The 27,785-nt window shown below is 37.3% G+C and overlaps 4 protein-coding genes across 6 annotated transcripts; 3 read left to right on the top strand and 1 right to left on the bottom strand.

The window, feature by feature from the left end:
- The first annotated feature begins 413 nt into the window (after positions 1-413).
- LOC145901356 (protein FAM3C-like) lies at positions 414-5,985 on the top strand. Of its 2 annotated transcripts, XM_082989017.1 has the most exons (8): positions 414-618; positions 775-903; positions 1,306-1,416; positions 1,715-1,844; positions 3,044-3,153; positions 3,254-3,338; positions 3,724-3,850; positions 4,241-5,983. In XM_082989017.1, the coding sequence occupies exons 1-8, from the start codon at positions 606-608 to the stop codon at positions 4,325-4,327; spliced, it is 792 nt and encodes a 263-aa protein (XP_082845143.1). In that variant the 5' UTR covers positions 414-605; the 3' UTR covers positions 4,328-5,983. The 2 variants fall into 2 exon arrangements, with proteins under 2 accessions (XP_082845143.1, XP_082845135.1); XM_082989009.1 differs by lacking the exon at positions 414-618 and having other exon boundaries at positions 759-903; positions 4,241-5,985.
- A 184-nt stretch (positions 5,986-6,169) lies between these two features.
- LOC145917898 (pseudouridylate synthase 7 homolog) lies at positions 6,170-9,586 on the bottom strand. Its single transcript, XM_083003205.1, has 11 exons — positions 9,335-9,586; positions 9,162-9,260; positions 8,887-9,019; positions 8,568-8,746; positions 8,337-8,479; positions 7,993-8,183; positions 7,714-7,842; positions 7,491-7,659; positions 7,110-7,343; positions 6,594-6,742; positions 6,170-6,433 (listed from the first exon to the last, which is right to left on the bottom strand). The coding sequence occupies exons 1-11, from the start codon at positions 9,572-9,574 to the stop codon at positions 6,246-6,248; spliced, it is 1,854 nt and encodes a 617-aa protein (XP_082859331.1). The 5' UTR covers positions 9,575-9,586; the 3' UTR covers positions 6,170-6,245.
- Positions 9,587-9,667: 81 nt separating this feature from the next.
- On the top strand, positions 9,668-13,619 carry LOC145898791 (DNA-directed DNA/RNA polymerase mu-like). Of its 2 annotated transcripts, none has more exons than XM_082987411.1 (11): positions 9,668-9,820; positions 9,918-10,104; positions 10,181-10,297; positions 10,409-10,609; positions 10,742-10,928; positions 11,000-11,098; positions 11,456-11,586; positions 12,300-12,444; positions 12,636-12,724; positions 12,786-12,869; positions 12,928-13,619. In XM_082987411.1, the coding sequence occupies exons 1-11, from the start codon at positions 9,708-9,710 to the stop codon at positions 13,012-13,014; spliced, it is 1,440 nt and encodes a 479-aa protein (XP_082843537.1). In that variant the 5' UTR covers positions 9,668-9,707; the 3' UTR covers positions 13,015-13,619. The 2 variants fall into 2 exon arrangements, with proteins under 2 accessions (XP_082843537.1, XP_082843545.1); XM_082987419.1 differs by having other exon boundaries at positions 12,931-13,619.
- Positions 13,620-13,628: 9 nt separating this feature from the next.
- On the top strand, positions 13,629-27,608 carry LOC145898784 (uncharacterized). The gene is made up of 15 exons (XM_082987397.1): positions 13,629-14,362; positions 15,047-15,722; positions 15,947-16,186; positions 16,303-16,397; positions 16,831-17,046; positions 17,279-17,350; positions 17,570-17,709; positions 17,905-18,322; positions 18,567-18,717; positions 19,159-19,291; positions 19,564-19,731; positions 20,112-20,226; positions 22,694-22,868; positions 26,011-26,219; positions 26,606-27,608. Exons 1-15 carry the CDS (start codon positions 14,200-14,202, stop codon positions 26,767-26,769), a joined length of 3,135 nt encoding a protein of 1,044 aa, XP_082843523.1. The 5' UTR covers positions 13,629-14,199; the 3' UTR covers positions 26,770-27,608.
- The last annotated feature ends 177 nt before the right edge of the window (positions 27,609-27,785 follow it).

Below are 27,785 nucleotides of genomic sequence, written 5' to 3' on the forward strand. Positions count from 1 at the left end.
CGTTTTTTAAACAGTGACAGCATATCAACACTTTTATTGTGGCAAAATGCAAAGAATGTTCCGGTGTTCTTGCAAATTACTTTTCAAAGTGCAGACTATATTGATGACGTTAAAAAGGATTTAGACATTTTACGTCTGCTATTTCATTTGCTAGTGCTGGCGGCCTTACATGTTTTGCAAACATTCAGTTGAATAATTTTTAGTTTCGATCAAATGAAAAGTAAAACGTGACTGATCGTTTTAGCGCATATTGAAATAAATTTATGTTTTGTTACACACCTGGTTCACGTGACGATGCAAGCGGTGCCAGTGTTATCTATTCCTTTTTCCTTGTGTTTTTCCTGCGTTTTTAGTGTTTTTTTGTGCGTGATGCTTCACTGTTGACATAACCCTGAAGAAGTCTCGCCGGATGGCAGACGAAACGTTGGTTTCCAATAAACACTTTAGAAACTAAGTGCCAGAAGAGCAATTCCGATTAATTATGTTTTGTTGTTGCAGTTCTAACTGATTTTTGTGAGGTGGGTGGTTTCTGCTAGTTTTGTTTGGACTCCCAAAAAGGATCATTTTCCACCTCATTTTCTTTGCGACATAAGACCAATTTAGCCATGAGATGCAGTGGTAAGACATTACTATCAGATAAATATATTTTAACTTCCTGGTAATATTGCGTGTGATTTTTCAGTGATATGTGTGGTATGTATAGAAATTAATGTTGTGTTTACATCTAAATAGGTTAACTAGGCCGTATTTTTTTAACAATGTCTTTGTCCATAGGTGTATTTCGCATATTGCTCGTGGGGGCTATCATGCTACTAGCCTGGTATACCATTCACCTGTATGCTCAGCTGTATGATCGGCTACAAACCAGCGAACACAAATCTGATGACAAAGTGGAAGTCATAGGTTTGAAACTTGTTTAAACAACATAGATGCTTGTGTGGAGTGGCGTGAAAAAAATGATGAGGAAAACTTTAATATTGAGGCAGACTTCTGTGTAATTGTCTTGCTAACTTTTGTAAGCACTGTAGAAAGTTTATCATCTGTGTTTGATAATTGTCCTATATTAATGTGTCCAATCTACAAGCTACAACTCACAAAAGAATATTGACCATAATTTTAAATCTACCTTTCTATTAATAAACTAGCAGGTTGACATTCTTCTGTGGTTTAGTGACTTTATTTAGTAATGTTAACATTTTTATCACATCTTCTGATTTTTGATGGCTGCTAATGTATCTATGTTAAATGTGTATACAGTGTATATTGAAATTACTACTTAATATCCAATCTGGTTTAAATGTTTAGTTGAAAAGAAGGCTGACCCAGTCAAAGTTGAAGATCCTGACAAGTTGGTTGACCAAGAATCGATCAAAAAAGCTGAAGAGGATTGGGACCAGAAGCAACAAGGAAACCCTGGTAAGTGACATGAGTTTCTTCAGTATGTCTGCGCCAATTAGTTCGTAATGTTGCAACATGTTGTATGATATGTATTGGTTTCCCATTCTCTGTGGCTTTACCCGAGCTTGTTAATATGGAATTATATCATACATTGCTAATGGTATAGCTCAATAGCTGCATTATGATTTTGATTTACTGTGTATATGGAGGTAGTATTACTGATAAACACTTCAATGCCAGGCAAAGTTAAATTTTTAAAAATGTTTTTACATTTATCAGACAATGTTCGTATTGATTCACATGTCTACTTTATTAGTTTCAATGAGAAAGCCACTGAAAGATCCATGCAAGGTTGATGTTAGTTGTCATGATGGTAAAGTCAGTTTTAAAATCATCACTGGAGCTGCTAATGTGATTGGACCAAGCATCTGTATAAACAACTCCATGTAAGCAGTTTCCAAGATTTTTTTATTGACATGTATTGTTAATAGATTTGGCAAACCTAAAAATAATATATAACAGTAAAATACTGAGCCAAGGCCTTTTTCCATTTTGTCAAATACAATAACTGATCACATTGTTTAAAATTTACACATATAGTAATCATAGTAAAACCGTAGTTAGTGGGTTTGGTGGAGCATTTGGTCAAACTGTGATTATCCTACCTGTGTCCTGTTGCAGTTACTGGTGCTACGTGGTTGTGTCATGAGTTTCTTCCTGTGGTTGATTCATTTGTTTGTTGTGATGGTAACATTAATTTGCCGTATGTGTTGAGATATATCATAGGGTTGCAAGTATTACTTTTAAATAATCACAATGTACAGCCAGTGTACACAACAAACTCTTGTAATTTCAATATTTATATATATACCAAGTTTAGGATCTTCCTTTTTATAAGTAATTTGTTGATAAGCATCATGTGATATTTACTTGATATGAAGTTAAATTACCAGCAGGTTGCTGACACAACAAGGTCTGAGTAAGCAACAACTAATTGATTTCTTTGGTTTAATGAAAGGGTTTTAAACTTTTAACTACTGAGCATTTGAATAGTAAAGAATCCATTTACTTAACAACTGCATCTATCACGTCATATTGGAGAACAGCTACTAGTTAAAAGAAAAGTTCTCATGCTTATTCTTAGAGCAATCACAGCCCAACAACACAAATAAAAAGGGTTTCAGAGCAACATTGACAAACACATGTGTATATCACTAGCACGATTAATTACTTGCACTCATTAATGACCAATATGCTATATCCATATTCAAGAGATTTATGCTCAATAACTAAAAAGGGGGTTGGCATTTTTATATGTGGTTTCATTTTTTTTTTGTGCTATACATAAACCTTTGTGATGGTGTTATTGTTACTAAGATTAATTGTAAGCAGTACCTTTGCAAATAATAACCAGCTCATTTACGCTTGAGCCAGATTGACAACAGGATGTAACCTTAACGTTTCTTCCTTCACATTTGTGTTTGTAACGTTTTATACAGGCGTGACGGGTAGGTTTTGTCTCCTTTTCTGACCATCTTATGTTATTATTCGAACAACTGGGCTACCGCAGAAAACCGTTATTCAATACGGGTGCACCCAGGCGAATATTATTTTATTGTCAAAACGCGTCCATGTGTCTTTGCAGAGTTATGAGGAATTCTCTGAATAACGTGGACCGTGGAATGAACGTGGCGGTTGTGGATGGAAAGACGGGAAAGTCCACAAAACAACTTGTATTCGATCTTTACGGAAAGGGTAAGACGTTGTGGAACTTGATTGTTTTGCGACAAACACTATTGAAAGAATTTATTTTTGTGACTAATTTAGTTAAATTTATGTGAAACTGCATCAACAGACAGCACAGAGCTCATCAACTTTCTTGATGCATTAAAACCCGACGAAATCATACTTGTAACCACCTACGATGATGCGGCGTTCAAGTAAGCCCGTTAATCAAATACATTTCCTTTGTTTTGAGCAAACGAAAGTACGGCTGTTTGATTTTGCTCGACTGTAGCAGTAGCCCGTCGGCTTAAAAGGTGACGAAGCAACCAACACTTTTGGTTATCGTTACATGCGTCATACTTTCAATATCAAGCGTGCTTGGGGTTTTCATATACACATGAGTGAATTCATATGCACACATGCAGTTAACATTATCAAATACCACCTAAAAACTCAGAAAAATTTAGTGTGCAACGATTCGGTAAATAAACGTCTATTGGCGTTCGATGACATGTTATATTTTATAACAAAAATATGTGGAAATTATGGATGTATAAATACATATATTACATTGGTCAGCAGTTCCTAATTATTTTCCAGACTTGACGACAAGGCGAAACAGAAGCTGACTGACCTGGGAAGTAAACACGCTGCTAAATTATCCTTCAGAGACAATTGGATTTTCGTCGGTGGAAAGAATATAAAAAAGCCAACAGATTTAGAACAGGTAAGTGTCAAATTGGTTAGAATGATGCAAAGAAAGTTTCATGTCAAATAGTTGCCATAGAGTTGTCAAAATAAACACTATTGGGATGTTTAATCTACATGGGTTATACGTGTGAAAATTGCCCACATCCTTCGCTTTTGTTGCAACGGTGCGTTTTTTATTTGCGCTGCCAGCTGACTACTAAATCATTTATATATTTTGCCTTCGTGTTATGTTTGTGCTGTTTATGACCTCATAAACTTGGGAACTATTATTACGGCGAAATAAGTGCGGATGATTAAGACATTTACTTTCTTGATTGTAATTTGTAATTAAAACGATCCGTTTGTGAGGTTATTAAAACCGTCCGCGACTTTCCCAAGCACATTTTACTATTTTGCTTCCGAACAGATTTTGCAAAACGACAAAGAGAAAAACAAGTACGGCGAATGGCCAGAGGCCTTTTCGTTGGAGGGTTGCTTGCCCCTGACCAGATGATGTTCCAAATGATCAGGACTTTGCCCTACACGCATAAGCGTAAAAAGGTTCCGACACCGTTACCAGAGGTGCGGTATCGCATCCAATTAACACTTTTCCACTATAGTTAGGAATGCTTGTGTATGCCCTGTTTACTTTAATGCAAGCCCACCCCTTGCCCGCAAACATGATTGTGATTATGTGTCCCTTGTTTGTAATTTCCAGAGAAATTAGCTCAGAAACAGTGTAACACTTTTCGAAAGTAAAAAACGCTGTTTGATGTTTAAGTGGGCAAATATTTCATTGTTTATGGGAGCCACCCATAAACTTTGCGCACATTGAAAGTTTGTGTTGCCAATTTTTTTCTATTGCCTCTCTTCATGGTGTAAGTTTGGCAAAGACTCGCAGGAGGTTTAGCATTTTGCGGTCATCTGCGTGATTCGCACTTGCGCGCAAATTATAAGAGATTGTAGATTATTAAATACCAATGCGGAATTCGGTTTTTCTGCAACAGATCGTCAAATTTATGCGCCGGCGTAGTTTTAAAACTGACTGCATGCGACAGCGACTTTGCGAGAGTGTTCTACCCACATGCTGTAACTATAATTTGTATGCTTTATTCCTTTCCTGCCTTGTCATTAATTGCGTATGTTAAATTCGTATGTTACGGCCTGAATGCTTTTTTAAGCTGGCAATTCACGACGTTGGACATCGAAGACATTCAGTCGCAAATTGTTTTTGGGCAGAAACGTCCATTAGTCGGAAAGCGTGTACCGTGTACTATTTATCACATCAATATAGTGTGCAATTTCAATGTAATAACAGTAGGTATAGCGTTCGGATTTAGGATTGGTTGTCTCTGATATTTTTTGTGTTCTGTTTTATTTCGTAACCTGGGTAGGTAATGCTCACTTCTCCAGTTTTGCATCACATTTTGACGTTCGACATTTTTATGGCTCTACCACGGTGCTTTCACCCCCAGGAATGTGGTGGGTGCATCGTTGAACAATTCTGCTGCTTACTCGGGGATAGCCCATATGTTTAATTTAAAGTATACGCTGTCCAAACCTTTCCACGCCACGTGCGTTCATTAAATAAACAATAAACTTGAATTATATTGTTCGTAAACGTCAACGACTGGATAACCTTTTTTGTATAACGTATACATCTACTGTGCAAATGTTTTCTTAAATCAAACCTAAATTCTATTGCATTTTTTCTTGTTCACTATGACACGTGATTTGCTGTATATCTGGTGGCAATCCCACGAATGCCGAATTCTTGACAAGAGTTGCTCGTTTCTCATGTAATCATTTACAATGATCACAGCTAAAGCGTGTGTTCGCAACATTTTCATAGCTTGTAAATAGCTGCACACCTGTCAGCAACATATCACAATTAATGTAAATGCTTTCCAGAATGCATTGTAATTTTGCCGGGAGCTGAATGCATTTTAAGTGACATGTGAGCTTAAAACGAATCGTTTTATATTTTGTTATGGTTTGGTTTAGTTGAGTGCATACCTATTAATGTTTGCGACAAAGTGTTTCACATGGAAAAAGTGCTTGTTAAATATTTGACCCTTTGCTAGTTCAAACGGAAAACTGTTGTAATGGACAATATATCTCCACTGCTTTATTCGGCTAAATTTTTGCCAGGAGGCCCTTATCGCTTTTCCATTAATACATACAAAATCTTTTTTTTGTTTGTTGTTTGCAGCAGGTGTTTTGTTTGCCCGCGCAAACAAGCATGTTCATATTTCAGTTTGGAAAGTAGGAAAAAAAGAAACTGACACAAATAAATATGGTCGGTAATTTGTTTTTCGTTGTTCACCAATCTACAGGAATGCGCACGCAATATATTTAGCTTCCAGCAAACCCAAGCTTTCCAAAAGGTAAGAAGCGACTGTGCCGGTCCGCGTGGCTTAACTGTCTTCACGTCACGCGTTCTGCGGATCAGATTTTGGTTGTTTTGCGAGATATTCCCTAACTTCATTCTTGTGTTGATCACTCAGAGCAAGCTGATCAACAGGAGACAAATCTTGTTTCAAAACCTCTCGAAGTGCCATTGTTGCGTAACAGGAGGTGGGGAGGCTGAATTTGATCCGCAAAGCTCGGTAGGGTCCGTCTGAACAATACGGAAACTTTGTAGAAGCAAGTCGAATGGCACGAGAGCGATCGAGGATATGTTGTAATAAAAGCCGAAGGGACAGTTGAGCATTTACAATATATCTGGGATGGGTCTAATATACAAAGACTTATGCTTACAAACAGATATATAGCATTACCTTCACCCTGTTGTTCTGTTTTTCCTTCCATTCTTTCCAAATCTGAAACCAGAAGAGGTGCCTCATAGTCTTGGTAGTTCACAAGATTCCATTCCACCATATCTGGCTTCACTATAAGCTTCCTGTATGCTCCCGGAAGTCGATATTCCCTGTTGTAATACCACAGATACAGAACTTAATGAACATGTGTATTGTGGAACTTTAACACTAACTAAAAACACATGTTGTTAAGACATGTTTATATAACAACACCAAATCTGGAGGACACCTAAGTGACCATGCTATGTTTCTAATGGTACAGTTAGACCTTGTTAATTTGAACTACTTGATTTTCATATAATATCTGTTTAGTGGGGTGTCCGGCATACAATCTCAAAAACAGGGTGAAGTATGCTTTTAAAAGTTTGGTGCTGCATAGCGGATTAGAGATATAAGATAATACAAATAAGCTAATGTTTTTTGGAATAGCAAAACAGTATTGACACTCATGTTACTGTTTACTAAAATTCAACTTACTTGACTCTATGGTCAAAGTCAGTATCTTGAATGTCATCCTCTTTTAGAATTTCTTCATACCAACAGTTCATGCCGCTACCTGGATACGTAATTTGGAAACCAGGCAAAGGCAACACCACATCATTGATGGAATAAGAAGACAGGTCATCCTCTTCCAAATGTTTAACTTCAATTACGTTATCTTTCCTTCGCTTTTTGGTTGGGGGCCCGCTGTCATCATCTTCCAGTGTAAGCCTGTGAAAGAGGAAATTTGTCAATAATTTTTCGAATAATGCTTTCATGGCAAACAATTTTAAACGAATGCTTTTGTTTCTACATACACAGTGACATGTAAATGATACACAATTAAACAGTTTTAATTGTTGCAAAAAAAAAACTTACTGTTGTTTGGAGTTGAGTAAAACCAAGTCTCCAACAACAGGTTGTAAACCACTGTGGCGAATACGTCTGCTTGCTGCTTTATTCCACACTAAACTTTGGTAGCTGTGAAGATACATGGTGCGCACATTTCTTGGCATAAACGTTAGTGCCTGAACTAACTGGGTTGTTCCTAGATAATGAAAATTATTGCACAGTCCAAGGTAACAAACCAAACAAAACTCACCATATTTTTGAATGCCCTGTAGCAGGAGTCTTTCTAAAGAATGTTTGCGGTCCAATGTTTTAAGTATTTTTGTTGCCTTGCCAGCTTCCCTCCAGCCCTTGGCAGAAACCAGGGCATCACCTTTAAGCCCTGCATGAAAAGCAACATATAATGAAGACATGCCACATTGTACTTGCACTCATATATACAGAATAAAACGCTAATACACTTTTGTGGCATATTCATGTTTCTGTAGACTGTAATTAAACAGAGTCAGTGTCACAAAAGTTGGCCATTAACCTGAATAAACTGCAGAAAGGATCTGATCAACAGCTTGATCCCACTTTTTCTTCAGAATTGATTTTCCAATTTCATATGTTGGGAGTGAAGTTGACCCGAATCGCTGCATTCCAAAGTAGTTTATGAAACCTAGATGCTCAAAAGATTGGACAGCACATGAAATATCACTTTCCTTGGCATCTCTTATGTTTCTGCAAAAAAACGTAATATCCATAAAAACATATTTTTCTACATTTTTATTAATTTACATTTACAAAAACATATTGTCTCTATATTAACACAACTCCTGTAAAAGAAGTATGTATACATATAACATGGCCCAGGTGAACATAAATCTGCAATACCTTACAATTGCTGCAAAGTAATTTCCACTAAGGTCTCCTAAACTTAAAGGTTGTGCTCCAAGACTAAAATTTCCAATTGTTAATTTTCCTCTTTGTTTTGTTAAAAACGCCAGTCTGTGGTATGGCAGAGATGTTGTGATCTCCTAAACAAACATCATAAACTATTAGAAAATATTAAAGCATATTAGTGTATGGTATATATATGTTTTTTGTAAAAGAAACTGTTTTTACCTGGACAGTTATTCCTTGCTTGTCTTTGTTGCCAGCGTATTGAAAAGCTTTCGGATGCTTTAAGGATAGTTTGGATGTGATGAGATTGATAGCACCTGAAGTGGCGATATTTTGCTTGTGCAAAACAAATCTGCAATACGTCTTTTTTTCATGTCTTTTGCGCATGTAGTGTCCATCACCTAATGTAAAGTGTATTGTCGTATACAAATAAACATAAAAGAATATTAATTTTTACCTTTGTTAAATTATTGAACAAATTGTAGCATAATGTACATAGTTAAGGAAAGAAATACATACAAAGCATTGACTATCTAGCTACCAGATTTAGATCTGCACACTTTGATTATTTTATTTCCACTCTCAGTATCGTCCACAGTTGAGCTTTCAAGGTTTGGGTAAAGGCATCTTATGGCTTTGTGAATTTCTGCTCGCCCTGTTTTGTCACAATCCACCTGAATTATGATTGTTTATGAAAATAGAAACAATTATTGTTGTTATTTGCTGAAATTACTAATGAATATACCGGTTGTCACATTGATAACTCACTGATATATGTGTACACAGATTTGTTAGGATCAAGCAATAGTTTTGTACCTTTATTAGAACCTGATTAGGTGATTCACTCGTATTTTGGTCTAAAGCCATCAACAACAAGTTGTCTGCAGGGTCAACAATGCTTGGAAGGACTATTTTCTGAAAAAAATTCATGTTCAACAATGTGTATTAGGCTTAGGTACAAAATAGTTGGGGATTTTACAAAAAATTACTTCCGATTCATTTTTATCCGGTGATGGAGGTGGATCAAATGTAGTGAGATGAACGACCTTTCCACAAGACGAGACTTCGTTCACCAAAAAATCTTGGCACCGAAGCTTCACAATTCCGACAAAACCTTTGGCGTTTCCAACAAACTCAGTAATTCCAACGTCTTTTTCTCGCAAAGTATTCATATCTTTCGCATTGCACAATCTTTTCACAAATACGTAAAATTCAAGGACGGTTCGCATTCGCAACGCATATTGCACGTGTTGGGTCACGTGATTAAACAAACTCACAACACATTTACCATCTAGCGGACATATTAAATGCATTATCTGTGTGTGTGTACAAGATAAGTGCGTCTTTAAAACTACCTTTGCAATGACGTTGGACACGGTGTATTTTGTTGAACGGCGTCTTTACAAAGCAAGAATTGAACACTTCAAGAAATTGGCAAAAAGCAAACGCCTTTTTGCGGTTACAAACAATCCTAGGTAAATAAATATTATTGAAAAGTGTAATTTCTAATGTAGCCTATATGCATTTTTATCTGGAATTTAAATCGTTTTTCTTCGGAAAAAAATAATACAGTGAAGCTAAATACTTGGTGGCACAAGAAAGCACCGGAAATGAAGTTGTTGAGTACTTGCAAAAACATCAAAATATTGAGAAAAAACTAATAAAGGACAAATTACTTGTTGATGTTCAATGGTATATTGAATGCCTGAAATCAAGTTCTGTGGTTCCTGTTGATAAAAGGCACATTTTGGAAATTATTGTGAGTTTGCATGAAGTTTGTTTTCCCTTTTGATTTCAAACATTGGTAAACGTTGATATTTCACATTTGTGACCAGAAAACCACAGACAGAAGCGAAGAGCCAACAACCAAAAAAGCACGGTTATCTCAGGAGTATTTTATGTATGCATGCCAAAGGAGTACTCCACTACATCATCCAAATTCCAGGCTCACAGTACGCACAGTGTTTTTAACAAATTTTTTTTTGGCTGATATATATAAAGAATAAAACTATACAAACACAATATATGTACAGTCATTTTGAAACCCAATGTGCATTTTGCAGGATGCATTGGAAATTTTGGAAGAACATGCCATGTTTCGATTGGACTTTAACAGTGATGTAAGGGCTCTAGCATTCCGAAGAGGGTCAGCAACGCTAAAGGCTTGCCCATATAAAATTACATCTGTGGACCAATTAAAAAGACTTCCCTACATTGATACCAGCAACTCTGCTAAAGCTGGTCATTGCAAGAAAGTTATTATGGTATATATCAAGCTATTATTATTATAAATCTCTATTTGAAAATCATAATTTATTTAATTTGGTTTACTGTTTTATTGCAAACATACTATATATCAAATCAAATTGGTTTAAAACATCACACTTTCATCCAAGGAAATACTTTCTGAGGGTTTTTCTGATGAAGTTGAGGGTATACAAAATAGTGATTTTTATAAATCCATGAAACTTTTCTGTGGAATTTGGGGTGTGGGACCGAGTACAGCCAAGAAATGGATTGACGGTGGATTGAAAAAAGTGGAGGAAGTGAAAAGCATGAAACTTAACAAAGACCAAACTGCTGGTAATAATTTTTAGAGTGACCAAGTGAATATGTGTTTATCATATGTGATTACTAGTTTGTTTTGTGCAAAGGTCTAGACCATTATGAAGATTTAAATTGCCCAGTGACGAAAGAGGAGGCTATGTGTGTGGAAAAAATAGTCCAAACATCAGCTATTGAAGTTAATAAAGGTACATATCAACGTTCTTTGGTTGACATACTTGGCATCGTATGTAGATTACACAATTAATTCAGTCACCAATAATTGTCAATTTTCTTAAAATATTTTGTATACGAAGACCATTTGAGAGCCCTTAACTCTTTCGGTATATTGGTCTGTAGCACGAAAAGGTGTGGGACTCCTAGTATAAAGCAATTGGTCACCAACTGTTTTTTTGTGGAGTATATACATTACATATGCAAAATTGAATAAAAATTAAGTCCACAGTATAAAAGCACTTGCTCTGCCATATGGTGACAGCCTGTAATAAGATTTGAACAAGTAACTTGAATTAATACAATGAAAAAAGGTTGCCCTTGTTTAAAAGATTTGGAAGTAACATTGGTTGGTGGTTTCCGGAGAGGAAAATCGTCAGGTCATGATGTAGATTTGTTGATATCTCATCCAATACCTGGGGAAGAAAAGGGAATCCTGCATAAAATTATGGACAGGCTAAAGGTTCATTTGTTTGTTGTTTAAATTTTTCCAGTAATTCTCTGGTTCATAGTAAGCGTGATAATAAATAGTGATGTACCGAAGCTTCCGTTTGTCGAATTTATTCGGTCGAATCAGCGGTTATGACAAAGATTCGGTTTCGGCCGAATAATTTGTTTTGATTCGGTCAAAACCGGATCGTATGGATAATTTTCAATACTTTGAAAGGTGTAGTATTTTGGGCGCAAATGATAGTATTTTGGGCGCAAACTTGTTTTTTTCCGCGTAATTGTGTATCACACACTATTACAAAAACTAACGCGGATTCAACAACGCCTTATGATTTGTTCAGTGACGTAACTGTAAAACTGTTACGGAGACTGGTTGTTATAGTAATGTAAGTTTTAGCATTTACGGACACTAACGACATATCCTTTAATAAAACGGGAGTCGATAACGCGTGACGTCACAAATGCTGCTGTCGAATTTTCGGTTTCGGGCCGAACTAAATTTGGGACGATTCAGTACAACACTAATAATAAAGAAGGTTTACATAATTATTACCATTGATTTTAATCAAAAAATATTCAATCGGACTCTGTTACATTTTCTTGTTCGCCAAAGATTATTCGTAATGTAAAGTAGGAAGCTAATGGTGTCCATAAATCTAGCTAATGCCTCAGTTTGTTTGGAGAACAGTTTTCAAGACTTTATAAGTCCCAACCACGTTATTTCAGGATAGTTTTCTGTACACCGACAAGAAGATGGCGAGCAGTACTACAACCCCCACTATTCCCCAATCATCAGTTATGGATCATTTCGAAAAGTGCTTTAGCATCTTCAAGCTTAAAAGACCGAATCAAGCTAGTTATGCTGAAAGTGGTTGGTTGTTCTATATTAGCAACATGTATTCCCATTCTACACATCCACAATCACCACAGAAAATGCAAGGATATTATGACATATACTGCTTAGTATCTTTTGCTCACTTGTATAAGGACGGTCATGGTTTATTAACCATTTTCTAATGGTGATTAGGAATACTGCAAAAAATTAAAAACTTTCTTTTGCAGAACGCAAGTGGAAAGCGGTGCGGGTTGACTTGATAGTAGTTCCAGCAAAGCAATTCGCGTTTGCTCTTTTGGGATGGACAGGGACCAAGGTTTTGTCTTTTCTGCAATGTTTGTCACAGCGTAACTCCGATTTTATACTGTTGTTTGTAGCATTTCGAGCGCGAAATTCGGCGCTACGCGAAGACGGAAAAGAAAATAACCCTTTCAAGTCATGGAATGTATCACACAGAAACGGTAGTCATTGTAAACCTGTTCTAATCTGAATGTAAACTAACAAATAGCTGTTCTTTAGAAGGGGAGTATTGAGGCCAAAACAGAGGAAGAAATTTTTGAAAAGCTTGACTTACAATATAGACCACCCTCCGAGCGTTGTTGTTAATTTTTCTTTTTTACGCCACATTATTTTTTTTCAACAAATTGCGCTTCGTCATTTCATTTTTAAATGGCTATGTAATATATTTGTGTACGAAACCGTCCATGAAATTATTGTCCATTAGGTCGTTATATACAAAGAAAACTGTATGGTGTTTGTTATCGACAGGCTATAATTGTCAATTTTCAAAGCATAAATTGTTCAATATGATAACCAGATAAACTTAACAGTGAACAAACTGTTATTTTTTCCTTGTCGTATATTTCTTTCTATATTTTTCCCGCAAAAACGAGATTTACCGGAATTTTTCCGAGGCTTTGGGGTTTTTTGCATGTCTATCCCAAAAGTTGTCCACATAAAATAAATAAACATCACTGGTATTGCGCAAAAGAAATATTGGAGGACTATTGACAACTACCAGCGACCGCAATACAACACACACAAATTAAATCTTCGATTGGATGGCGTTGATTTGTGATGATGGTGGATGTTTTGTGGCAACCGATTTGCAACTGACAATTAAGAAAATGTACATTTTAAAGCAAGAATATCACACTTGTTTTTAATCGACTTTCCCCTTGGTACACTTACAAATAAATACAAATATGCAAGATGCGTTTTTATTACATTTTTGCTTGACTTTTCAAGTGTTTGTCAGTTAAATACCTACGCAAACAAGTTCTAGTTTGCCTACTGAACATAGCAATATCACCATACAAGCAATTTCGTAATATTTATGACCTGATAATTAAAGACAGGGCGTTTGAAGCGAGTAAGCCAGTGTGTACTTTATTCAAAACAAGGTGATTTATATAATATTATAACCAGTTATTACAATTAATGCTGTTCGTCTGATTTGAATTCAGTTGCATAGATTTTCACAGATGGAGTTCTAATCTTCTTTGATGATATTCAGACTGTCCAAATATCTATATAGTGACATTAATGTTATCAGCAAAATGTACCTGATACAAATATTGCTTACAGCATTTACGATTGAGAAAAATTAATAAAGTTTACTAAACAAAACAATAAATTCAAAAATGGTTTTCACATAACAATGCAATAAATTTACATTTTAGGTGCTTAATGGTGCTGGTGTAGAAAATTTTGTAGAATTATGTTATAATATAAAAAAAAAACTTTGTCCGTGGAGCAATAACTATTTTCCCTCAACTACAAATTGCATCCATGGAGATGAACAGTCTTCCTCCACTACAAATGAGTGCCTCAGGGCCAATTGTTTTGGGTGCAAAGACATCCAAAGTAAAGAAACCCTCCATGCATGCTGAATTTTACCTCAGTGAACAAGAGATCTCGAGCTGTGATGAGATTCCAAGTCCAAATGGAAATGGTATATATTGTATGTGTCCTAATGTTTAATTTTAAACAATACAATAATTGATTTAAATCTTAATCAGAGAGTGGTTGACAATGAGCATCAATGTCTGGTCTTTTATAAAAAAAAAAACAGTAATATTAATTTCACCTAGTAATTTAGCACCATCAGTAAAAATAAAGACAGGCAACATAGGCTGACTGACTCATATAACCTTGTTGACATATTCTCTTCTACAATAGCATGTCAATTTTTAATATTTGCATCATAAAATGAACCGGGATTATATTATATATTATGCAGTAACTACAAAGAGTTGGGATATGTTTGTTATGTGCTTGCCTTCATATTATTAGAAAGTACCCTATTATTCAGTTAATGAATTCACTCCCTGTTTCTTGGGATATCCTGAAATGAAATGAGAGCTCATTTGCACACATCCTCACTGTGTTTATGTAACAACTTATTCTTGAATATATGTATAATAAGCTTATTTTCTACACCAGATGTTTGCTGCATGAAAAAAACATTTGTTAGCACATTACCACACCAGGTAGCTTTCAAACTGCACTGCATGAAGTAATGTTCCATCGTAGTATTTGGTGAATGGCTAGGAATAATATTTGCCGGCATAGATCAATAATGATCGCGCGCTTTACACTCTATTGTGTGGTCCCTTATCGTAACCCTTTGTTACAGGCATCCACCATTGCCGTGGAAACACAAAGTATATAATGGATATAACAGAACAAAGCAGGCAAAAGAAGGTGTGCCGCTTGAGTGACCATAATAATGATGTACCCCAATATTTGAACAACTCACATTCACACTCCTCTCCAACCAAATGTACGCTAAGAAGAGTTGGGACTTGCTTTGTTATGGTCAAAGAAACCCCAGCAACAGACACTAATGCGACTGGAAGTGTAACTACCTTACCAGGAGAAGTTGAAACTGATGAAGTAACTAGTTTTGTGCAAAGGCCTGCAGCCACAATGAAGCACATCAACAAATTTTGGAACTTTTCTCATCAAATGGAAGATCTGGAAAAAACTGAAAAATTTATGAAGTATGCAAGGCATTGCTTGCTTCAAATTAGGAAGTTTATACATAAACTACAGCTTGCAATTGCGGAGGAGGAAAAATATATCAAAAAAGTTCAGTCAGTGCTTTTTTACAATAAGTCACAGGACAATAATTCAACACATAAAGAAGTTTACCCAAATGGAAAATTATCTGGAGAATACAACTTTCCTAGTATTGAAATACAGTCCCTGCCCAGCAGACTAACTCCACCAAGGCTGGGGAAAGTATATGCTGAATTTCAAAATCACTTCAAGGTGTGGGATGACTTGTTGCACCATTGGCATGATTTAAGGTAAGTTTATGTGTAACTGGCCGCTGTGTAAGTGCATGTAGTTAATCAGGGTAATGTGTGGCATTCTATGCTCTCACCAAACATAGTATAAGGGATATATACCACTTATTGGGTAAAAAGTTTCTATGTTCATAACATATCGAAAATAAAATTTACACATCACAATAAATAACAGATTTGCCACCTACCACATGTATCCTAAACCCTGATTGTAATGTTTACAGAATGGACCTGTATTATGCTTCAAACTTACTTCCACCTTTGCAAAGTAAGATCAAACGCTACCAAACCGAGATGTTATGTTTAACAAGTTCCCTGATTCTGGTTCGTCTCAAGAGTTTAGCCAGCTGTGCAGTTTTTTCCACTGAACCACGTGGTGCCGAATATGATTGGTCAACATTGCTGGGTACTGGATGTCTCAAGCGCTTTTGTAAATTGATTGAAGTGTACAACTCAGCCTTCAGGTGGTTACAGTTTTTGTTTTGTTTTACCATGTTAAATAATTTCAGTCCAGTTATTTTGTCTTGACTCTTTAAGCATTGCTTCCATATTTTGACTTCTTTGTATTCTTTCAATTCAGAAAGTATTGTCAGCGCAGTCACCTCAGCCAATGTCTCCTACAAAACAAACAGCTCTCTTCCTCAGGATCATTAGATGAAATATATTCAGCTCGAGGTAAGTTTGTTTGTTAATTTGCTGCAGCGGACTGACAGACATTGCTTGATAAGGGCGTGCAAGAGAGAATCTGGATATTCCAAAACCAAAATAGAAATCCGAAATGAATAGTAATCATAAATATTTAATATATTTAATTTTCTTGAGTCTGAACTATTCACAGAGAATCCTACATGCAATGTTCTTAACTCATATTCATGCATTGGTGCTTGGAGTTACAGCTATACTGTATTGTTTATTTGATTTTTTAGCCACCTGTTATTTTTTTAACCTCTGGCCTGTTTAATCTTTTTATCTAGTCTGCCAGTCATGTAAATTAGTGGTGCTTAAGAACCCTATCCATACTGCAGTTGAATGTACATTTTCTGGAAGATCCAAAATAACTCTTTTCATGTTGAAGCTATAACATTTAACAATCTCCGCATTATTTCAGGGTCTTCTCAGATAAATCCAGGAAAGTTGCAAGAGTTTAGCACATCTAAAATTCTATCTGAACTGTCCAGCCCAGCAAAGCAAGCCCTTGGCCTCAGCATGTTGAGAATATTATCGTCTATCAACAGAGCAAGCTACCAGAGTATGTCAAGCAAGTGTTATAATTCACCACCTGTTGGTAACGTGGATTGGGGAATGATTGATGACATGGAAATTGGTGAGTTGTCGTTGAACATTGATTGTGCAAAATTTCATGACGTTTTCTACATTTGAAAATGGGACTCATCGAATATAGTCACAGGTGTTTGCTTTTTTTCAAATCTTAGGTTGAAATTTTGTAGTTCTGCAGCATGTTGCCTTTTTGAACTATTGTATTTCCAAATACACAAACAATGTAATAGTAAAATAGTATATATATATTATATCTTACATTTTTATAATTTGTCAAGATGAGGATGATGTGATCACACAGATTATGGGTCATGATGTAATTCACATTTCTGACAGCGATCTCTCAAATGGTAAGATGTAAAAAAAATTAATAGGTACTTTAAAAACCCTTGAATTTGCCACAGTTAAAATAAAATGCATTCATAAAAACACTTAAAATGTCACTTTAGATAACAGTTCATCAAATCATAAATACCTCGCAGACTGCAAACACTTGAATTTATCCATCTGAGATGTTTCCTGCCATAAAATTTATGATTTTCAAGAATGTAGTATGTTTGTTTTTGCAGAAACCCTGTCTGCTATAAAGCACCTCATGTATGGGCAAGGAAGCTTTATTGTTGCTTTTATGAACTGCCTGGCAAGTAACACAAGTCTGATGCGAAACAAGCTACGAAGCAAGAGTCCACGCTCAGTGTCTTCATCACAGGTTTGTCAAACTGTAGTGAGATTGTCAATATATCAGAACACATAACACCATGCATTGTGAACTTTTATGTTAGTTGTTTTCTGTTTTAATGCTAAAAAGTATAAAAAAAACATAACAGCCTTTAGGGAGGATTTATCCATGAAAAAGCGCATGCCAACTGGCATCAATCTGCAAAGTTTTTTTACAATTTCACAGCATTTCCCTGATGAAGCAGCATCAGCCATGAGCTCGGAGGACGACATAAGCAGCATAGCTTCATCATCATTCTTTAGTCAATTAAGTGGTACAGGCCCATCGGTCAGTCACCACAAGCGAAAAACAGTCCTTTGGAGAGATTCGTGGGACCAAGAAGCTGTCAAATCTCTGTCCAAATCATATATGGCTATGTTGGTCACTGAAGGTCCTGTGACAGCCCTTCAGCTTCTCCTGGATCGATTTGTGCATACTGAGCCATTGAACCAGCATGTTGTTGCACTAAAGCCAAGATTTGGCTCAGATTTTGGTTTTCTGATGCTTGATGCATTTATCAGCAATATGATAGCATTGGAGCTGTTGCCAAGGGATGTTTTACGAAGTGTGCAAAACTCAACACAAGCGTTTCTGATCAATAGAGGTTAGAAGTGTTTGTCATCTTTTAGAGAAAAACCTTAGTAAACAAATGTTTTTTTTTCTATTGTAAAGTTTAATGTGGAACATTCATAACAAAGGCTAGTGGCGCTCAAAAAAAAAGTCTTCATGTAGTCAATGCCTTGGAACATAAATGTACACATTTCTGTTAAAATGGTGATTTTGATTGGATAAGTAGCACATAATACACAATTTGTCAAACACAACCAATAGGTTTCATTTTGTCTTAGCACTCATCCACTGGGACAATAAGTTTTGTGAAGCACTGGCCATCAGTGGGACAGACAAGTGTGGCGCCCTCCCAACTCGGGCAACTCATCCACTAACAAAAACCGCCCTTGTCTACCAACAAGCTGTCCAAGCTCTGTTGGCCGTAATGAAGTAAGTGTATTAAAAGATAAGTCATTCATTTCAGTTAGTTTTCTGCCTGCCGACCTGTGGGCCGGTTTGTATCATATGTCTGTATGTAATTGGATTAGGAAATTCAGCCCTCTCATGTTACGTTTTAATAAATGCCCTTGTGTTCTGAAGGTATATTTATTATGTAGCCTACCATAGGCGCCTGGTTTTCATTTTTCAGAAGAGGGGGGGGGGGGGGCTATATTATTATTTTGCATTCCGGCAATAAACGATGCTGTGTATATCCACAATTAGAAACGACTCAGGCCATGTGCGCAAAATATCGACTTCGATTTCACAAAAAATCTCCAGTTTTCGTAAATGCGGTCCGCTGGCAGTCTATTTAAAGTTTTGATTGAGAATTCCAATCCAGCTCTTCGTTGCCAAGCAACCTCAGCACAAACACGTTCCTGTTGATCGCAGGTTCCATGACAGGGAAGATGTGACGCAAAAAGCTCTTCCGCGTCTTGAATCGACCCTCGATTCTTTTTACGTCTGGTGTTACGGCAAAATACAGCAATTCCTTGCAACCTGGTCACTCAGACCGCTGCTTCAGGTAGCCACCGCTGTCATGACATATTTTACCCGAATTCTGTGAAAAATTTAAAATCTTGCGATATGCATAAACGTCACGAGAGGTTTTTTTATAATATTTGTAACTGAAATTTTTGCTATCTTGTTTTTCTGGAGAAAAAAAAAAGCTTTTTAGTGTTTTTCAACAGTTTGATTAAAAAATATCTGAAACGAAGGAAATTCTTGCAGTTAAAACGAATGTAGCGCAAAGTGAAAACAATTAAATGTCGTCTCAAAGTCAAGTGTATTGCGCAGGTGTGTTTGAGTGATCTCGGCCAACTGACGTCAATCGGACTTACATGTTTACCGTTGGTCGAAAAATGTCACAACTTCGTCGAAAGTAGGCGAACCGAAAGTCCTGCAACCTTACATCACGCGACGAAACACCTCCAGAACATAGATCATATCATTACAAATATGCAGGTACACTTATTGTGAGGGTATTTTTGTTGCTCACCTTAACTAATGATGCACATTCCTAATGTTTGCACGTTTGTTGAGTTTAGGATGGTTGATTTAAGTAGTATGGAATGTATTCACATTCTTTTCCTCTTTATTTAGCGCCTGACGTAGTTTAAATTCCTTCTTTAACTGCTAAAGGGGATAAGGTTGTGGTGTATTTTATTTTGGGTCTGTTAAACTACCTGTATTTTAAATTTAAATTGTACTGCTACAATAGGCAAAACAGTTTATTAGTTTCAATGAATGCTGATATAATTTTTTTATCTTGATTATCCATTTCACATACAGCATATATTATGACCTGTGCTTACAGTTTTACATTATATCGTTGCTTGTTTTAGTCGCTAACTGGCGAATGCATGAGGATGTATAAGGAGAAGTGCAACCACCTTGCCCAGCGTTCAATATCTTTAACTTTTCCGCCACACAAAATGTGGAGACAGAAGACTTTAACTGGTAAGAACCAAACTTTTCAAGATTAATTTCAATAATTTCTCCCAGGAATAATGTTTACTGTCTGGCTCTGCTCTGTACCATTCTTGCAGTAACCTGGACAACTAGATAATTCAAACTCTCTAGTTTAGCGAATTAGAGCGAAATGTCGTTAATTCTAATTTAGTTTGAAAAACTCAGTGGGCTGTAATTCTGGTTTCAATTAATTTTTTGGTTTTATCATAAACGCTACTTTGTCCAACGGTTTTTTTTATTCCGTCAAGATTTCACAAACACTGGCGAATTGTGCATCACCAAACGTGTCAATCTTCGACTTAAAATCGCTGCCATTTTGATTCCAATGAAAATTATTTCCGATGTAGTATGAATTTAACTGAACTTGTTTATACACCAGTAGTTGGAATCTAATTTAGGGAAAACCGAAGCACCATTAATTTCAATTCCAATCTATTTTAATGACAAAATGTAGTTGTTCGAGTCTGGCAGTAAGACAGAGTTCTGTGTTCTAATAAGTAGATTATCCACTGTAAAACAAAATGCCACAAAATCTACCTGTTTCATCAGCACGTGATGCTCGGTGGTGCCAGATCTGTCCTGGCTCCTCAAATATCCAATAATACTCAAAAATGTAAACGCGATCAGGTTCGGTCTCGTGTTTTGCAATTTTTTCAAAATAGCTAATTTTAATTTCACCTAATAACATCGTCAGTTCAAGTGTATTCCGTTGTACTTCTGAGAAAAGAAGAAAACATCGCATGGCCTTTGTACCACTGCCGAAAATGGCCCTTTGTTCCACCGCCGAAAATTCACGCTGGCCGATTTAGCACGTACTGTGACGTATTTTTACGGTAGTGACGTCACAAACGGCCTCTGAACGTGCTTGTAATATGCGTTAAGTTCCAACTGGAATTTACCATTTGACAAGTTTTGTCAATGACGTAATACTGTCGACATCAACACAACATCTTGTTAAACGACCGCGTACATTTCCACCTCGATCATGTTAAATCACGTCCCATGTGCGTCATTATTGTTAAACTCAATCTTACATAAGCCTAATGTTGAAAACAGCCTCTACGCAATTCTCAAGTAGTGTAAGTATGAAAGGACTTATTGTCTGTGTTATGTTTGAAAGGGCGTGAAACTGTTGCGATGGGTTTAACATGTTTGCACACCTGGATCGCTTGTTGGATTCCATATTATTGCGCGTATAAGGAGGCATAAGCTTATTTCCAACTTAACAAATTTGAACTTTTCTGTGCCTACCCTTTGAAGTAGGTCATCGACAATTGAACTGCGATAATAATGGAAGAATTTTGTTTAAATTTGTTGTTTCTACATTTGTTGTTGACAAGTTTTGTAAGAAGTTTAGTTTGCAAAGTGTTGCTTCAAACTTAAATTAAAGCGTCTGCGGCAGTATAGTGAAAAGTAGATTGTCACATGGTGTCGCCATAGTTCTTGCATCATACGGGTGTTGTGACGTCATATGTTTGCGTCTACAATGGACAGATGCGCACGAGGTGCAAAACACTTTCAACGAATGCAAAAACAAAGTTGTACTTTACCATCGACTTATTTCTTGAAAACAACATCTAACTTGCGGTACTCAAATCACGATGCGCCACAGCAGTGTTTATCACAGCCATGCTGTTTTAAAATTCAGGCCAAAGACGATTAAAATCTTGAAATTTGAACTTGTATGATTAAAATTTTTGACGGGCATGTGAGAAAATGATTTTTTTTTCTGCATTTCCATGGGTTTTACTATCTCATTTTCTTAAATCATGTTGTTTTTCGGTGTACACTGAAAAATTCCCTCGGTTTTGGCTATAAATTATTCATACAAGTGTGTGGGGGTTCACTGCAACCACAGTGAAGTTCGAGTTCTTCGATTGATTCCTGGCAATTCTGATTGACTCATTTGTGGCATTTTATATAATTCCGACGTCATTTCTCAGTATTTTCTGTTTGCTTTTCACTGTTGCATGGGATTGGAAAATGTTTGGTGCTCTAATAACAGTGGGCATCGAAACACCATAAAGATAATTAAAACTATGTGTGTTTAGAAATAGCTGGTGTGGCGGTAATTATTTGTTTCCTTTCCATGTAACGAAAAACACTTTTTTGTGGTTGAACACGATCTAAATTCACTCGTGGTTGCGGTCGAATTGTTTGCGACTAAGCTATATGGTCCAATAAATGCTGTCGTTTTAACAACGTACAAAACTGAACTGTGACTATAGGATCTGCTGATGTGTCAGAAACAGCTTGACCAAGCATTTGTTTTACAAAATCCATTTTAGCTGAGCAATGCAAATGTTCGAAATGTTGCTGTTGGTGCATAAACACTTGTTCTCCCACACAACTCACTATCCAACCGTAGTTGAATTATCCTGACGAAATTTATGTCATTTAAGGTGTTTAAATCCTTCAAAGCTAAATAATTAAACCATGTCCATTTTCTTTGTAGATCACAGTTGTCCCAGTTCGTACATGGAGGAATCTGTACAAGCAGTGTTAGTTCCAGTTTGTTCGGCTGTACATGTTCTCAACTACCAGTGCCAACTCACTGCCATTCCCCCTGCTGTGTCGGCACTCCTTGACATCACAATTGACCACATCATCGACCACAAGATTAGGTTCAGGTGGGTCATGGTCCCCATGAATTGATTTCATCCTGTGCGTAACTGGCGTTTTAGGTAAATAGGGGCTAAGTATGCTTGATATGTTTATGTTGGCAAGGTTCCTCAAATACTCCATCTAAGTTATATCTGAAACTGAAACAAATCGCGGTAGATTTCTATGAACTGGTCTTGAACGGAAGGTTAAAATTCATTTCTTTCTAAGTGTTTTTTTTATTTATTTAGTAGTTCAAAAAAATGTCTTCGCTAGTATTTTGTTATGTATCGTTACATAAAATGGACATTTATGAGACAAATATGAAAAATCAACACATCCCACACCGCTATAGGTAACCGTATCGTCTGTAGCGGTTTCAAATGCGATCAAAACAGAAAACCGCTCGCCTACGTTACCACCACAAAGCCTTGTCACAAACGCTGCTCTGTTTTGTCAACGAAATCTCCACTGTGTAATTTTTTTGACAAAATCCCTTCCCCCGAAACGCCCCTCCGCTGTCGCAATTGTCGAATGCCGCTGCGGCGGCATCTAATTTCGAACCCTGCGTTTGTGTGTGTGACGTCGGGTTGGCATGTCGTTTAGAATACCGTTAGCCTATTTTTGCTCGTCTTTAGCCGGGCCCTATGAGATAAACTACTCTGCCTGTCGCACACTGAATTCCGATGTAAAAACGTTGTAAAAAAAGACTAAGCGCGTGATTCTTAATTATTGTTATGTTGTTGTTGTTTTGCCGACAATGTTTGAAAACAACCTTTAAACGGAAATGACGTGGCCTACAAGGCTTTAACAGGAAGAGTCACGTAAGCGAACCTTTAGATGAATGTATAAAAGTTTTACATTACAAACGCCCTGTGGCCGGCTCATCGCCATTTAAGTGCTGGCTATTATGTTTGTTTCCGCAATAAACTTGTTTCGTAACGGGCCATAAACCTGTAATAAACAATTGCTTTATTATTTATGGCCAGCCGGTAAAAGCTTTCAAATGTGTTATTCCATCCACTGTAGGTCATTTGGAAACATTGCTTCTGTTTGTTACAAAGCTATAACAAAGAAAATGCAAAAAGCGGGTCGTAACCGGATTTATAGTTGGTTAAGGCTTATAGTGCGACTGCTAGGTGCGCTGAAGTGACAAACAACCTATCGTATTTACTCATTCGAAAACGTTTTCTTGAAAACTTGAAACATTCGCAAAGCCGATCGTAGATTTCGTGGCGAACTGTGCGTCCGCCTGTGTTGGCAACGAACCGTGTTTGTGTTGTTCTGGGTATCCTCCCCTTAATAACCCCTTGTCGTTCCGTGTAAATGGTCATGCTTGGGACTCCTTTACTTCTTTTTACCACACATCAACTGTGTCGGTGGTTAAACGCCCTATAACTGTATTAAAACTAGTTTCCATTTATTGTTATATTCCAACCAAGCAGGTTTTCCCGTGACTTGACAGGAAATGCACGTAACACAGGTTGTATGTTTGACATCACCACTATTTGCGCAACTTTCCGCAACTGGAAGTAACCTCGTTACATGACAACACGCAGTACATACATGCGTGCACGAAGCATGCATTCAAACAACAACAAAACATGTCACGGTTTGCAACAAGCGTCAGTTTTTAAACATTTCGATGCCCGACATATTTTTCCACTCTTCTGTTTTCAACCAGCTGTAAACGTAATAGGGCGCTGAAACGATTGCCTATCAACTATGTCATACAACAAATATGCTATGGTTGTGTTTGTTTTCGGATGGGGTTTGTGTGCATGAAACCAAGGGAAATAAGTCGTGTCGTTTTTCTATTAAAATAAAGTCTAGTTACTTTTCTCAAACGAACGCGAATACGAAATGGCAGGTGAGCCCAAAACGTGACCTCTTTTATGCCCGTCTTTGTAGAACATCAACTACCAGGTTTCGTCTATCCTCCATGTGTCAGCATTTTTGTTACATGACGAATTTACATGATAAAGTTTGTCGATAAAACACAATCTTTTCGCAACCAGTGATACACCGACAGATTACTCACGTACAAACTTTGTCTTGTAAAGGCCATCCGTACCATACGTGTTCTAATTGTGCACTGGAGAAATGAATGAAACCCACCGTGTTTATAGTTGTGTACCCGCGTTGCATTGGAAATAGTTAATTTTGTGCTAGCTTCGTGTTTGCGCAGTCCGGACATACAGGACCGCGCCCATGTTTGCCTTGTAAACAACACCCCGATGATCTAACGTGTATGCGACCTCTTCACTGATGATAAGTTAACTCAGCAAACGTACCAAAAAATATTTTGCGATTAAGTTGATGGACCAACAAAGTTCCCATTAAGAGTAAAGCGCGAGTTACGTTACGTGCGACCAAAAATTTGTAAATTACTTGCTGTTGTTTGTTGCTTCCATGAAAGACGAGCAAACAAATAATATATTCCTGACAGCAGGGACTAATAACGTAGGTCGTAATGTCTAGGTTTTGAAACAAGCCTTCACGTTCTGCCGTTCTCTTTTCAATTCACTTTGCAATCATAGTCTGCAATCTCGAGCAAGATGGCACAATTTTGTCTGTCGCGCCGTAAATGTCCAAACTTCCGCTTATCTCGACCTGAATCCACACCATGGGAAAATTTTGTTCAGCAGGAGCGTCAAATATGGATCATGCGCTTGTTCCACCCTGAAATTTGTCAATGCCACCTTGTCTTACTCAAAAGATCCGAATTTTGTTTAAGCGATGACTAAAATTTTTTCGAAAATATATTCATGGACAAAGAATATTTACTCCCATCTGCTTGTTTTCCCGTAAAATGCCGTGGGGAAGAAGGAATTTTTTAACTACTTGTTATGTAAATTTGACCAAAGACAATTTCCCATTTAAGGATTTTTACTATCTCCGTTGTCTTTTACGACGACAACTTTTAGTTTTCCAACTGAGCGTTTTATGGCCTTGAGTGAATTCCGTTGCCAGTTTCGTATTTTTCAAATATCACAAGCATCGCCATCGGCTCTGTAAGAGCTTTTTGTCCAGCTTGTGTTTGAGTGCAACACATAATCCCCGGAGCGCGCGACCCCAGCTGTTAATCGCGTGTACAAGGACGTCCGCAGCGTTACTCCCTTTTCCTCATTAAACCACATCACTCCTAACTCAACATTGCACTGATCGCAGCGTACAAGGAGCCCTGCAACTCCAGCGGGACTTCGAATACGTGGCCGAGTTCGTCTGCTCGTCAGAGGCCAATCTGTGTGGGGGCGTGACGAGGGCGGTGCCCAACCTAGCCGCTGTGAAGAAAGCAATGCGGTCGGCTGGAATTCTACAGAGAACTGACGGATTCGGCGAAAGAATCGGTAAAGGATACGCGGTCAACAAAGCCAGAGGTGACTATAGTTTAAGTTGCTGTGTTTTATTTTCGTGTTTGCTGCTTTTAAGTTTCTTCATTTACACTACTCTTTAATGACCCCAACACCACTGGGTAATAACAAAAAAGTTAAGTGTCACATATATACGGTAAGTGTAGTGCGCTTCTGGGCAAGTATGTTGACGGCATTGTTCGACCAGAGGTCACATTGACATTGAATTTATATCTGGTGTCAATATTTGACAGTTGGTGGGACAAGTAAACTTTTGTGCTTCTGTAGCCACTTTAAATTGTCTTCAATGTGAAATTATGTAAAAAACACTGCTATACCCTGTAAAATACTGAAGGGAATTTTGAAACATTTTATTGGGACAAACTTTAAAAATGCTATTGTTTTGTTTGTAGGTCGCCGAACGTCTCGCGTCTCCGCGTTCAACGCCGATGATCCAGACCATCAACATCAAGATGAAAACGCCACGTTGGAAATGCAACTTCTCGCCCTCAGATTTCAAGGAAAGGCGGCTAAGAAGTGGTTTGCCCTCCCCTGCGCCGACAAAGCTGAGAACTAAACAACGTATTCGTGGCTCTGGCGAAAAGTTCGACTCTCAAGTTGCCGAGTCTGTCGACAGAGCTGTATTCCTGTATTGTGTTCCACTTGAAAGGAACCTTGGCCTGTTTGCTTTGTTCAACATTTGGAAGCGCTTTCGCTTCCTCGTTTTGTTGTTGGGGTCTGCATTGAGGATTTATAGGGTACTGTGTGTGTTCAATCACCACAGCTTGACCCTGCTTTCCCACTTCCCGTTTGTAATAAGTCACTTTGTTATTGTTGCCGACTATGCCAGTGAATTTAAAATTCATTACGCCGCAGCTGTACTTAATGTTCCTGGTTTGGATATTCTGCGTGAATAAGTACTTTCTTTAGTAAACCTTATTTAATTTTCGCCGAATATCATTTGTATTTGAAATAAAACGTATAGATAACGACTATCTATGCTGTTGTACAACTTTGTAGTTTTTTTATTCGCACAATTAAAGCTATGCCATATTATAAAGTAACACAGTACACATCTTCTTAGGACTTCTTGTATCTTCACATGAATATGAAGGTTGCATCAACCAAATGTTTTTTACGCAACAATTTCACGAAACCATTTTGACATCAAAACTGTGCTTGTTTTTGTGTTTTTTTATTGTTTTGTAAAATCTTTTTATTACTATTTCAGCAGTTTATGAACGTCATTGCTGTTCTCTGCAACCATGCGTTGTTCTCTGTCTCTGTTGCGTATTGTTTTACACTGTGACAGCGTGCTATCCGGTGCAGTATCGGCCTATGCAGCGTATCGAAGTTCTGCGTTTTATCGAGGCGCTAATTTGCTGCCACATGACCTACGGTTTTGCCGTTTTGTATGTCACCAATGTAAAACTTGAGTTTGAATAAATCTTTTTTGAGTCCTTTGAAGTCTTGGTTTAGTCGTTGGGTTTAGTGGAGGTGGGCAACGTAATGTAATTCAATGTGTCCCTGTACGGTTTGTTTGTCCCCTGTTCGGAATACCTGCTTTCGTCAGCCACAGAGACAAATGTGTTT

The sequence above is a fragment of the Ascidia mentula genome, chromosome 1, assembly GCF_947561715.1.
Source record: "Ascidia mentula chromosome 1, kaAscMent1.1, whole genome shotgun sequence".
Taxonomy (NCBI): domain Eukaryota; kingdom Metazoa; phylum Chordata; class Ascidiacea; order Phlebobranchia; family Ascidiidae; genus Ascidia; species Ascidia mentula.

Coding starts and splice junctions, on each gene's coding strand:
- LOC145901356 (XM_082989009.1), top strand. CDS start 759: ATGTCTTTGTCCATAGGTGTATTTCGCATATTGCTCGTGGGGGCTATC. Junction 1,845..3,043: donor ATCTGTATAAACAACTCCAT/GTAAGCAGTTTC, acceptor GTGTCTTTGCAG/AGTTATGAGGAATTCTCTGA. Junction 3,339..3,723: donor TACGATGATGCGGCGTTCAA/GTAAGCCCGTTA, acceptor ATTATTTTCCAG/ACTTGACGACAAGGCGAAAC.
- LOC145917898 (XM_083003205.1), bottom strand. CDS start 9,574: ATGCGAACCGTCCTTGAATTTTACGTATTTGTGAAAAGATTGTGCAAT. Junction 9,261..9,334: donor CGGATAAAAATGAATCGGAA/GTAATTTTTTGT, acceptor AATTTTTTTCAG/AAAATAGTCCTTCCAAGCAT. Junction 6,743..7,109: donor GACTTTGACCATAGAGTCAA/GTAAGTTGAATT, acceptor GTATTACAACAG/GGAATATCGACTTCCGGGAG.
- LOC145898791 (XM_082987411.1), top strand. CDS start 9,708: ATGACGTTGGACACGGTGTATTTTGTTGAACGGCGTCTTTACAAAGCA. Junction 10,610..10,741: donor ATTGCAAGAAAGTTATTATG/GTATATATCAAG, acceptor CTTTCATCCAAG/GAAATACTTTCTGAGGGTTT. Junction 12,870..12,927: donor GAATGTATCACACAGAAACG/GTAGTCATTGTA, acceptor GCTGTTCTTTAG/AAGGGGAGTATTGAGGCCAA.
- LOC145898784 (XM_082987397.1), top strand. CDS start 14,200: ATGGAGATGAACAGTCTTCCTCCACTACAAATGAGTGCCTCAGGGCCA. Junction 19,732..20,111: donor ATATCATTACAAATATGCAG/GTACACTTATTG, acceptor TGCTTGTTTTAG/TCGCTAACTGGCGAATGCAT. Junction 22,869..26,010: donor GACCACAAGATTAGGTTCAG/GTGGGTCATGGT, acceptor CACTGATCGCAG/CGTACAAGGAGCCCTGCAAC.